At 41.7% G+C, this 13,677-nt stretch overlaps 1 protein-coding gene across 2 annotated transcripts in view; it reads right to left on the bottom strand.

Moving 5' to 3' along the window:
- Positions 1-13,677, bottom strand: part of lrfn5a (leucine rich repeat and fibronectin type III domain containing 5a) — a 131,161-nt gene that overhangs the window by 7,661 nt on the left and 109,823 nt on the right. For both annotated transcript variants that reach the window (XM_035167136.2, XM_035167137.2), the window contains one exon: positions 12,757-13,224. In XM_035167136.2, coding sequence (XP_035023027.2) covers positions 12,757-13,224 — 468 coding nt within the window. The remainder of the gene's footprint in view (positions 1-12,756; positions 13,225-13,677) is intronic.

Below are 13,677 nucleotides of genomic sequence, written 5' to 3'. Positions count from 1 at the left end.
AGCCAGATACAGTACAGAGACTTTACTGTATTATCCAGGAGAAGAAAAAAAAAAGGAAGGTGGTATGACAGACCCCTTAGTCAGACGTGTCGGGGAAAGCTTGTCTTCAAAACTCTCCACCATGTTAGTAGCTGTCGGGCCCCTGATGACGTGCCCATTGACCCTGTTGACGACTCCCTGCTGCCTCCTCCTCCAATATGTCTGTATTGCATCTTGCATACACGTTGCGTTAATTTCTGAGGACGTACAAAACACTCCCCCATAGATAACAACCAGTGCATTCCAACCCCTTCACAGTGATACGTTATCACTCGCTGCTGCAGCTTCCTCTCCTTACATCAGTGTAAGAACATACTTGCTATTATGTTTCTTAGAATATCCTATAGCTCCATTGTAGTGAGAATACAGATAGTATAGTGATTAGTCTGGATGAATCTTACAATATCTGGATACGGATCAGTAAGCTTTGTTCACAGTGAACGATACTGAAAACCGTAACAAGGCGAGTTAAAAACCAAAACTGATTATGTGTGCTTGCTTGTTTACTGCTTAACCATGATTCCACATGAATAGATGACACGAAACCTGCTTCCAAGAAACCGTCAACTCGCTGCCTCCTCCTGGACCCACTTGGACCGTCTCTCAGCGAAACCCAAGTTAGTAGCTGCTCCCGCCAATGAAACTCTTATTGCATGGTTAGCTTTCATTGTCAATGTGTAAGGCCAAGCTGTCATCATTTATAATTCATAGACACATGGAACAATCATCATACTGACAATGTGTGGCATAGTTGGACTCTGTTCCGCTCTACGCTGACTACACAAAATACATTTTCATGCAAATCTGCGTTGTTCTTATTTTTTGGGTCTTGCATATGATTGCTTCTTGACGGTGTGAGCCGTTAGCACTGTGAACTCATCCAAACTGACTCATTCATTGTGGCAAAATTCTTTGTGTCTGAGCTGGATCTTGCTGCCAGTATTTGAAGCCCCACAGTGGGCAGATGATTTCCTTGGCTGAGACTATTACACTAATCTATCTACTCCACTCTGCCAAACCCTCAGCCCAGGGCGCCTGTGTGTGTGTGTGTGTGTCTCTGGGTTTCATTGTCTGTGTGCATGGTCCTCTATGAGTTTGCATTTGTGTGCTTATGTCTACATGTGTCTGCAGTACATACTGAGTGTGTGAGTGTGTGTTTGTGTGTGTGTGTGTATGTGCGAGTGCGAGTTCCATTACAGTAATCGTCTCCTCCCATGTCAGCCTCCTCTTCCCAGTGGCTGTCACTGTGTCTGGCCTCCTGCCCACAGTCATCACCGATACAGCACTACAAGCTGCTAAAACCCGACCTCGCATTGGGTGTGCATGTGCACGGATGTGTTGCGTGCACGTGTGATTGTGCGTGTGTTAATCTGCTCCCCTCACTCCAGCCAGGACAAAGCCAGGAGGCCAGTGTGATCTCCATTAGTCGCTCTCAGCTTTTTGTCTCAGGACAAATGATCGCCTGCATGCACAGAACAGTGAACTATGATACCAGATTGTTCTATTCAGGCCATTGCACTTGATTAAATATTGGACAAAGGCTACAGGCCACAAATGTGCATTTTTCCAGGAAGGAAAAAAAGGCAATCGTGGCAATGATTCAACACACAAGACCAGAGCTTCCAGGTCGACCTGGAGCGCTGCGATAAGGGGCCAGAGCTACTAATAACTCAGCCGTAGTCTTCAGTCAGTGGCTTCCACATAGCAGAGCCCAGTCTGACCATGTGTAACACTGGGTGAACAACTTTCAATTTAAATGGATTTCACTGCTCTAGGCTAAAAATGCAGGGGAATGTTTATTTTTTTTAAACATTTCCTAAGTGGAGTGGAAGTTGTCGGCTTTTGAACGTTTGGTGACCCTTACATAATAATCATAGATATTAGAATAATGGTAGATATTATGGTTACAATAATTATACATTTAAAATACTTTTCAGTCTGCATAGAAAATATAAAGTAGTGCAATTTCCCCTATTTGCAACTCAATTCTGGATAAAAACACAGCAAAGAGTGAAATTGGAGGAATAAATGACAAACAGTGAACTAATATAATGTTTGTGGTCCAATAAATGTAAATAATTCATGTTAAGTGATCTTTTATGGTGCCCAATACAATTGTATTTTCCAAAATCTTGAGACACCTCATGTGTAGGCCTAAGCAAGACAGACATTTCCCAATAGAAAGTGCCTGCTAGGACAAGTGTTGCAAGCGCACAACCTCTAAAGGTTATTAAACACAGACGAGTAAAAACAACATTTTACAGTGGGCTCTATACTGGACGATTTCTTGGTTGAGTCGAGTAACTTCCCAGAATACAAATTTAACATTAACGATTGAGTTTTGGAAGTGCTGCTATGTGAATTTGTCATCCTTTGCACAGAGCCATGCTAAGTGTCACCTGGTATTGCCTTTTTGCAAAGCTAAGCTCACCTAAAAGCTGACTGAGGCATAATATTATCCATAGAGACGTAAGAGTGGTATTGATCTTCTAATCTAAATCACTACAGAGCAAATAAGCATATTTCTCAAAATTAAAAACTATTCCACAAAGAGGAAACCAAAAAAACCCTGCCAATATCACAAAATGTGTCATCATTTCGTATCTGACACGTATGTTTTATTCAAATCTTGTGTATTCTAACCAAAATTAGAGGAAATTTCTATTATTCCTAATTCTATCTGCTGTTGAAGATCATATAATGTGAAAAAAAAGCTCCACTCAAAAAAATGACCTCACGGTGAAACAGCTTTTGCTTTTAATCCACAACAACAAAGGAAACTCAACCTGCTGATGAGGATCATGTGATTTGATTGAGAGCGCCAGAACACCCTGATCAGAAGGCTGTTTGCGTCCCTTAAATGTATCTGTGAAACTAAAGGAGTAAAGTAAATTCAGTAATATAAGTAGCGCATTATTTCTACCCACTCTTGTTCGAGGTGTTTGAATGGAAAAACACTCCTCTGCAGTTTTGCTCAAACAGTGAAGGGACCAGAATGTGGGTCACAGATATCCAAAAGTAGGTTGTCCAATTATTTCAGAAAATGGTATTCAGTGCTTCTGGCAAAAGGCTCCCATACAAATGCAAATCTAAATCAAATAGCCTGCATCATGGAAAACTTAGTCAGATACTGCATCAAAATAGCACGAAAAAGCCATATTGAGTTTAAGACAAAAAAAAAAAAGTTTCTTTACACTGCACTTAACATCTGTTATCCCCACGCTCCCACCTGCTTCCTTTAGCTTTTACATAATGCATACGCTAAAGAGCGACATGACATTTTCATTTCATTTTTCATGTTCATTTCATCAGCGATCAAGCAAACGCTCGCACATGACAGCACAGCCCTCTGTAAAGCACACCAATGCAATCAAACCAGTGAAAGAATAACTGGTTTCTGAGCACAAAGTGAAGAGGATTAATGGTAGCTCAACTTCTGCTCCATTACTGCTGACCTTAAAGCTAATGTGGCTTACACAGCAGATGGCACAACGCCATGCTAATAGGTCTGAGTCTCTGAGGCAGACAGAAAACATTGCACTTGCACACAGCTAGCTTCTTCTCTCTGTGTTACCATGCATAATGCCCCTGATGCCGGAGCTAATGGTTAACAAGCATCCACACAGCTCGTAGTCCGAAGCGGACCAGGGGTAGTGGGCTCAGGGCGGGTGGGGCTTTGCTAACAACCCCCCCCCCGTACATTTGTATTCATTCAACCATGTTTAAAGTTCACACAAAGTTAGACTCGGGGGGGAAAGTTTTGCACTGATAAAGAAAAAGAACAGCTCCCACTGGTGGTAATAACTTACCTAGAAGATCAGTGTCTCCCATTATTTATCTAGACTGTGACGGCCAGCCATATTCCTGCTGGTTTAATAATGAATTAATGTTTTTACACTTGTAATAATAACATAACACTTGGTGTTTTGGGCATTGCTGCATTGTGCAGCTGTGGGCAGCGCTATTTGCGGCGTGCTTGCTACTGTCCATAAATGTTTTTACCGTACACGAAGACAGTCCGACCTCATAGTTTCAGCTGCAGTTGTGTACATATCCCCAAGGAGCATGGAATAAAATTCTCTCTCTTATGTGAAAATTTGTCTCTTACACTTTAGTCTGTGTATCTGTCACAGCAACATTTGAATGCGAGCAGTCGAACCCCCGCTACCACCATAGAATAAATTCTTTGGGAAACACTGATCAGGGTAATTTTTCCACCAGTAAACAGTTTACAGTCACAATATTATAGTTTCCGGTAACACACATTGCCAGCTCACTGAAATGCCAGAGTTTTGCATAATTATTTAAAAACTTTAATTATCCCCCACCCTTAGATTTGCTTTGCTCATAATCATCCTCGCACACTGAAATAGCTTAGGAGGAAAAAAAAAAGAGAAGCTCTTTTATGTTGAAATATTCCCTGTGAGAACTCTCTTAATTATGAAAACAGAGCACAGAGACATCAGCGCTGTTTGTTTGGCCCTTATCAGGTCACATTAGACTCCCTCAATGTAATGCCGGATTTAATTTGAAGTTATTTACAATGTCAAGTGAACATTATGAAGGGCAGACCTGCTTTCATTCATATAAAACCCAGTCAGTGTCTACATCGCCATCTATGTACTGCTGAATGTGGAGCTGAGAAGGATTTGGGTATTATGCTGGCCATTGTGGTAAAGCAAACATGCAATTAATCATAAAAAAAGTTTTAATTAGGAGCTGGGAGGGTAAGTCTGAGGTTTTCTAAGGAATGAAAGGGACTAGCAGGGGTTCTGGTAAAAAAAAGCGAGGATGCTCGACGCTCGGCGAGATCTCGTTACTGCTGAGCTCAGTGCAAACACGCGCACCGCAGAGTAGATGTCAAAGTGCCGAGCGGCGAGGAGCTGTCCCAGATGCGGGGAAGACTTCTCAGCACTATCTGCAGCCGGGTGTAGAGCTCCATCTGCCCACCTCAGCTCCATTCCTCCAGTTTAGTTGACTCATCTACATCTATTCTTAATGCTGTGGTTGGCTCCTCCCGTGCGTTCTCACGCTCCACCATCTTTTATTCACTCATCTATACTCACTTAATACTCCCTTCCTTTTCTTGCCTTCCTTTCAATCTCATTTTCCATTTTTCCTCCCATCTCTTTGCTTCCCCATTCCTCCTCCTCGCTGCTGTGGTAGTTCCCGCTGTACGACTTAGCCGCGTTTAAAACCCCATAGACTACTTATAACCATAACACTCTTACATTAGGCCCGCGATATGTTTATGGTGCTATAAAATCAGAATTGGAACATTGCAGCATGATAAAGGCAGAGGTTCTTTCACGCCTTAAGCACAGCTGAGCTAGGTGTTTTACCTGCAGGGACCATTGGGTGTGTGTGTGTGTGTGTGTGTGTGTGTGTGTGTGTGTGTGTGTGTGTGTGTGTGTGTGTGTGTGTGTGTGTGTGTGAGGGTGGGTGGCTTTTTTTTTTAAAGACTGGATTCATCCCCAACCCCACCGTGTGTAGCCTCATAAAAAAAAGCTTGCCACACAATTTGCTTGATGTGTATTTTTTTTGGCAAATGGCCACCAGCGCCTGTAGCTCGATGGGTGTGCTGGAGTGGAAAACAACTGCTGAAAGAACACAGCGGAAAAAGGAATAAAACACAACAACAGGCGGAGCAGACGAGGGCTGGAGGATGGAGGGCGGATGGGGTTTTTGCGTGCGAGTTCTCATGTAACTTAGTAAATGTCAGAGGAGAGTTTGTGTCCTGAGAAAGACTCTGAGATTCTGCACAAACACACAGTATTTTGGAGCCGTGATGTCTGCAGGCCTGTTGTGGAGGAACCTGATTCTATTCTTACAGCATGACAAACAGTGCTTCAGTATTCTATTGATTTAGCTTGATTGGTTTATCTTTTAGTGACACTGTCAACTTTCACAATCTTTGTATAGCAGCTCACTCACCATAGAGATGTTTACATTGACACCAATGTTCAGATAACAACCTGATTAAGACAATAGTCTGAGTACGACACTGTCATATAAACAGCATTTTTCTTAACCTGAATAAGGTCATATTTTCAGAGCAGTTGCCAATACATGCCCTGAGTTAGTGAATATACATAAACCCACTAAGAAAGGCAATTGTCTCCTCTCCTGTTGCCATTAAAGGAGTTTTCTGTTATCTTTTGGTTCACTCCCCCGGTCGAACTCAGTGGCAACGATTTCAGATCGCTTGGAGGTTCAATGCACGGCATCATGTTGCGGCCAAAAAGGTGCAGAGTCAGCGTCTACACTGCCATAGTAAAGCAGAAATTAATATTATTGTGTTCATGCGGGCGTCATGTTTCAAACACTACTGATTGAAGACGTAACTAACCTGTGTCTACTGTAGAGTTTCTATGACCAAGGAGTGAATGCCGATTGAATCCATTCTCATTTCAGACAAAAGCAAGATGTTAGTGGTTTATAAATAAATAAAATAATGACTTATTCAGGAAAGGTTTTTGGTGTTCATGCAATCATAGTGAATGATGCTCTATCTATCCATCTATCTATCTATCTATCTATCTATCTATACGCATGTAATGCTTGCATTACTAAAAAAATGTATAATGATATAGTATAATTGTTTATCTTTTTGTAATTGCTATGATTACATCCTGTGTTGGCCTTATAACACAGCCACCCTGTATTTGACTCTCTCATAAGCATGTGAGAGATTAAAAGTCTGGAAAACTACAAACTCAGATCACATCCTTTTTGTGAATTTAAATTCCATTAGCGGATTTTCCAAGTTTTAACATTTTTCATATACTTTAAACCTGACAAAATGATACAACAATTATGTATATATTACAGTTCAGGGTATTTATCGCAGTAGGTGTGGATAAAGGCTTTTAAACACCATTAAGAGCAGTGGGTCATGTGGACTTTCACAGGGGTGAAGATGAGCGTTCATCCCTGAAGGAACAGAAAATAACTAAAATAAATACATTTTGCCACATGTTTAATTATCTGTTAATCTTTTCTAAAATAAAAATCAGGTTGCTTCACTCTGCAGTGGGACAAAGGAGAGCCATTCATGCCTCTCAAACCTCACAGACCTGCGAGCTACGACGAGGGGGCTGCTCCACAATAGAAGGAAAATGCTGGCACCTTATTAAAGAGGTCCTATTAATCAAAAAACAATAAAACATGCAATTATCATGTCAAATCAAGTACAACTTCATTAAAAAGCTATTTCCATCCCTCTAACTTACTTTCTCTGTTCAAGGCTCACATATTTTTAATAGCCTTTTTAACCATCATTATTTTCTTCAGCAAAACAATAGATCTGTTCATCTCATAATTGGGGAATTCATGTTTTCTATGATCTCACAATGGCTCGCAATCATCAGAACCCTCAATTATCTCCTCTTCATGTGAACTAGAGCACACTTCCACTCTGTGGCGGTTTTATGGACGTCGACATTAGTGCTCGCCGTGAGTTTCACTATCATCATCGACAACGGCTGTGAATTGTTCAATAAACCCAGCGAGGTGTAAAGGCCAAAGATTGCCGTGGTAGGTCATGTGTAAAAGGTCGGCACATTATGTCAGCGACATCAGCCTTACCTTGACCTGACCATGAAATCAGGAGTTAACAGCCGAGGCTCAGAAAAGGGACGACTCAATTTAGTTCCTTATAGCTTCCATTTACGAAGGTTAATATAAAAGGTTTCACGTTAAAGGACAAAGAAAAAAATATATTGGAGTTAATGAGTAGACGTAGCAGAGAATTGTCATGCTACATGTAAATGAGTTTTATTAAAAACCTCAATGGATCCACATGCTGGAAAGATACAGTGCAGGTTTTGTAATGATTTCTGGTAATCAAAAACAAGCTATTTAATGAATATCTGGAATATTAAATAATAAAATACATTTATTTCAAAGATATAGCAAAGAAACACTCACCCATGCATGAAATTACACAGGAAATGAATATGGGTAAATTTTGACCCATGTTGTGCATTAGAAGGGTAGTGATCAAAAAGGATTTTTATGCAAAAAGTAAGAAAGGAAAAAATGTAATAAGGATTTGTGATGATCAAAAACAAATTATTGAGGAATAGCTGGAATACTGAAAGAGGAAATTAATTTACTGCAAAGATTTAGAAAATAAAAACGGAGTCTGTTCACCTTTGACCGATGTTGTGTATCAAAGGGTTATGAAAAGATATAACGGTAATATGAAATAATGACATTTCTATGAATAATATACATTTTTTCATAATGCTTTAAAAAATGTTTAATGTTGAGCTTGACATGCATAATGCAACGTGATCTAGGCTTTTTTAAAGCATAATACAAGTGTGCCAGATTATAAAGTGATCCGTACCAGATTTTAAAACTCAGCATTTCATATTTCATTTTTGGCACAAAAAACCCCAAAAGCTGTGCCATGTCTCTTCTAAATATGACATCTCAATTGTTTCTTCTGGTGTGGTTAGAAAACATGTCAAGGATTACAGAAAGGTATAGGGCCTGATCTACTAAACGTTTGCACATGTAAAAACATGTGCAAACTTGATTTCACCCGCAAAAAAACATGCAAGCTGATCTACTATCAGTGCGCACTGAGGACTGCGTGAAGAATAACAGGCGCTGTCCATTTAGTACATTTGCCCGGAGGAGTAGATGCTGAATACTTTAATGTAGCAATGTGATTTACAAAGCCTGAAAATAATTGCGGTGGTTGTGACTGCGTCTATACTTAGTACGTTGCTGACCGCCACAGCGGAAGAAGACGGAGAGAACTGTTTTTTTCTGCTCGTGTAAACATGTTTGGATTGACAGAAGCAAAACTAATCCATCTCCTGCCATGGCACTAACGGCCATCAGAGTGTGGAGCCTGAGCGCTCGTGCCACAGAGGACACAGCTCTCACCTCCTGCTCAATATTGGTCAGACGCATCTCTTCCACCGGCACCCCCACCTGTTTAATTTGTCTTAATATGAGCAATTTTTATTACCTCTTATGTCCTGCCATCTTCTCTTGATTTCATTGGTTTTTGTTCTACCCACAGCATTTACTTTCTCGCAGATACTCTCCAGATATCGAGTTTCTTTTAATTTACAATAATATTTCTTTGCTGTAGCTCAACAACATGTTTGTTTGCCTCTTCCACTAACACCTCCAATTCCATGGCATTCAATTTCACTTTGCGCTTGTGGTCACTCTGCTCTCCGTAATGCTCCATGGCGGAAACCAGTAACGCACGCACAAAAAACTCATTTAAATACTACTGCCTCTACCATGTTTGCACCTGTTATCATTTACGCAATTATTTGCAATCTTGTAGATATGTTGATCTCATGTGTAAAAAAACCCCATCAGTAATCATTTTAAACATCAGTAATAATTCAGAATGGCATTTCTCTTTCACAAAAAAACATTTTTTGCCAGTTGCACACAGGAAGCTCATTGACTAGTTGACTAGAGAACAGCCAAGGTTTCATATTTATTGTTTCACCAACTCACAATAACTAAGAGCAGAGTACATCATTCACTTACTGCAGCTTGATAAGATTGTATTAATTATGCATGATATAATTAAAACTGGCTCTTTGAAAATGGCACTTTGATTAAAATGCAATTTAGATATAAAGATGATTGATGCGTCAGCGTTTTTAATAGTAATTATAAGGAAATGCTCATCATTGCTTGAAGAACTTGTTTCGATTCTGAAGAAAACCTGAGCTGCAGTGAGCCTGCTGCTCTGCAGGGGTTTTACTCCTGTGACCGACAGGCCTCCCTCTGGAATAGAAATATAATACTGGAGCTGGAGGAGTGACATTAACACAGCGGAACTGTGTTCCTGTCTGTCTCCAGTGTCCTCGAGAAAGACACTGAATCCCTGTCAGCTCCGCAAGTGCTTTTCTGCAGCTGACCCTGACCTCCCTGTGGAAGCAGCCGTGGGTGGGGTTTCCCTGCGAGGGATCAATACACAATCAGGCGCTACAACATTCCAGAAGTGCAGCAAGTACGTCCAGAACAGGAAGGATGTGTCCGTACGCGCATTAAACTATCAATCAGGTTTTCATCAGTTTAAGCAGAGAGTTTGGAGGAAACGTACAGAACCTCCTCCTCCGCCCAACAACATTATGTCGAGGAGGTGCAGAGTTAAGTGCACAAATGTCGATGTGCCGCAAATCAATTATCTCTCACTGAAGCTGAAAACTAAAAGTTGTGTCTGTGACAACAAGATCAGTCTTCCCGTCTGTCACCCGCTTTTCCTCCCACTCTCGCTTTGACACCTCTGTCATTCCCTTTCATTTTCCACTCCTCTTCTCCCTTCACCCCTCTTTTCTATTCTCTTTTCTCCCTCCCTGGCCCTCTTCTTTGTCTTCACTGTGTTTGGGTAATGAAAAGAAAAAAGCACAATCAATGGGCGGCTGTTGTGCGCCAGCAGAGGTGTTGAATGGAAATCAATTGGGTATCTAAAGACAAGAAAGCTGCAAAACAACACGGACACACACAAACGACTTCACCACTTAAAGAAAGAGGAGGATGGTAGAGCTGGAGGAAGAGAGGGAGGGTAAAAAGACAGGAAGAAAGAGAGAAAGACGCTGATTGATGTGGGGTGGGTGGTGAAAGCCTTTCTAATCACATCTCCTCCGTATGTCCCCTCCGCAGGAAGCTGTTTTGTTCTGTGCTTTCTAACTAAATACTTCGCACAAGTGTTTTAAAGTCTGGGGCTAAAAGTACAAACGTGGCCTTTTGTAGGGTGAAAATCCGTCAAACACACAAAGGCTTTAGTGTGCTTGGTGAATGAACAGGGGAGTAAGAGAAAGAGATGGATGGATGTGATCGACGACGTTATCTTGATGAGAAGAATGTCGGCTACAAACCTATCGGCGCCGTCTCTCAGCGATGCTTCCTCTGAACAGGGTTAAGTGCTGATGAATTATGAACAGAGATTAGGAATAATGTGGAAGGCGGATAATACCAGCAGATTCTTATGTGGGTGATCTCTGTGTGTTAATTACAGGCACAGAGATAAAGACTGCAAGAGATTAAAGATTACAATTCATAGCTTGCAGTTAAATAATTAAAAAGAATCAGCCTTCGGAGATGCATTTTATAACAGCCATTGGGAATTGTCATCGTTGTGACCCAGACGGTCAGTCCCTATGTTCTGCCAGCTCTCTGTGATGATGATGATGATGATGATGATGATGATGCGTACCGATGCAGTATGCTTGGGGGATTATCAGCGATATGAAAGGCAGATAATACAGGCAGATTTCCCTACGAAGGCTCTTTGTGTTTGTTAACTCCCCCCATTTCGCCGGAGTAAATATTTAGCTCAAATAACAATCATCCCCAGCGAGATCCATCTTATCTCTGTTATCTTGAGCAAATGGCAAAAGTCAAGAAAGACGAGCGGCGCCCTCCCTGTCAACACCGTTGACAAGGGAGGGCAGGTGAGCCTGTGAGTCAGCAGGCGAGGGTGAGACGACGTCTTCTCTTCCATCACCAACTTTCTCACGTCTCCGCAAGTCTTTGTTTTTTTCATCCTCATGTTGTTCTACTTTGAACTGATGTGTCATAGACTGTGACATAAAGTCTGCACCTATGCTCTGATGAGACAATGCACTGTCTTCAGCTTCACCAGGGTGACAAGAAGAAAGTGTTTATAAGGGTACGCTAATGAATAATTCACACTTCATTATTTCATATTTCTCTTTGTGTTAGAATCTGCTCTTTTGATTTATCCTATGGTGTTACACTTCTTTTTGAATTTATAGACTTCATTTCAGTATCTTGCCTAAGGACACTTCGGCATGCTGAATGGGGATGAACCGCCCACCTTCTGGTTAGAGGACAATCCTGTACCCCGTAGGCGTGAACAGCTGTTAGGCAGTGTGTCTCAGGGCCGACATACAGAAACAACCTGTTCAGGGTGCAACCCACCTCTCACCCAATGTCGGCTGGGATAGGCCCTAAATTGGAGAATGGATGGACTCTGAGATTGTAACTTTGAAATGATTTGCCTTGTGTGTCTTGATTTACTGGCTGTATGCCTCCATGTAACTGTTAGCAGGATTACACCAAAACTTCAGGACAGATTCTACGGAAACTTGGTGAAAGGGTGCGGGACGGGCCAAGAGAGTTCTGTTTACCCCATCTAGTTAAGTGCTTCTGTTCTGCTCCCTGGTCATTCCTCCTGTCTCTACTTTGTTCTTTTGGAGATATGGATTTCTCTTACCTGCCAACCTGCCTACTAAAGACTGTAAACCTCTTTTCTATCTAGTCTGGGGTCTGCAATTTGGCTCCTGTTTGCTCCATTACGTACCACTTTTTTTACTTGCCTTTTCTTTTCAGTGTGTTACCACAGTTATTTCCAATTGTAAAGGCTGGGTGCATGCTGTCCTTTTTGTATGTATTTCATTTGTAGGATCGGAGGATTGTAGCGTCCTCGTAGAGTTCTCGTAGTACCCGTGTAGTCCCTGTGTAGTGCCCTTGTAGCACTCGTGCGGTGCCCTGGTTGTGAACTTGAGGCCTGCTTGTTGATCCCTCCTATCACTGCTGTTAGCCTGTGTTAAGTTTCTAATACCTGTGATCAGATTTTCCATCAGGATCATTAAAGATACATTTAATCTACTGTAATCTAATCTGCAGAGCTCAGACTTAGGTAATCGTCTACCTCCACATTGTGCAAACAGTCTGACCATGACGTAGTGGTCCTGTCAGTCTTACCTGTACACCAGCGAGTCGTCCTGGCTTCCATTGTACTGTATCTGGAACATCCTGATGCCCGGAATATTCCTCTGGAAGTTGAACTTAATCAGCGCTGTCGACGACGTGGCCTCGGCCGTCACCACCCTCTTGTCCACCCCGCCCTTCACGTCGCCCGTCACGTTGCTCCCGTTGGCCCCGCCCCGGCTCGACGTGGAAATGTCTGAAGATCCTGGGTCCGGTTCCTGGATGTTGTTGGTGTTGTTGGAGATATGCGGGAGTTTGATAATGACCAGGTCGACCGTTTGGTGGGCCTCACCGGCGGGGTTAGAGGAGATGCAGGTGAAGGAGCCAGTGTCTTTCACAGTACTGATGATGATGTCCAGGGTCCCGTTGGAGTACACCAACGTTCTGGAGGAGTTGGACACCAGCTTGCCCTCTGGAGAGATCCAGTGGATGGCTGGCTCCGGATCGCCTCTTGCCTTACACCTTTAAGGAATGAAAACCGGTGGAGTGGAACTTATTAGAAACATGACAGAATGGGGTCAACAGTAGGGTAAATGCTTGATGGTGGTTTCTGGAATCCCTCACATTCTTTCCCTCTCAGACCTAAAGTGGGAAGAAAATCTGAACTGTGTCGACACAGCACATACTCTATGTTATAATGCACTGCAGCAAAGCTGTCAAAATAAATTATAACTAAGTATTTGTTTTATTAATCAATCATGAGTTAAAGGTACAGTTGTATGTAGATCTTGGCAAAGAGAAAAATAAAAACAACCTCTGATGACATTTCAAAATGTTTTTTTTAATACCCAGACCAGCTGTCCCAAAACCCCCAAAATTATAAGATATTACAAAAGATATGTATATTTACAGTTAATAAGATGAGATTTAATATTACATTTGAGAATTGAAGAATATTTTTGTTAAAGTAATTTA

Source organism: Hippoglossus stenolepis, chromosome 10 (genome assembly GCF_022539355.2).
Source record: "Hippoglossus stenolepis isolate QCI-W04-F060 chromosome 10, HSTE1.2, whole genome shotgun sequence".
In the NCBI taxonomy this organism is placed as follows: Eukaryota; Metazoa; Chordata; class Actinopteri; order Pleuronectiformes; family Pleuronectidae; genus Hippoglossus; species Hippoglossus stenolepis.
Note: the sequence above shows the minus strand (reverse complement) of the source record. Positions and strands in the feature narration are given on the sequence as shown.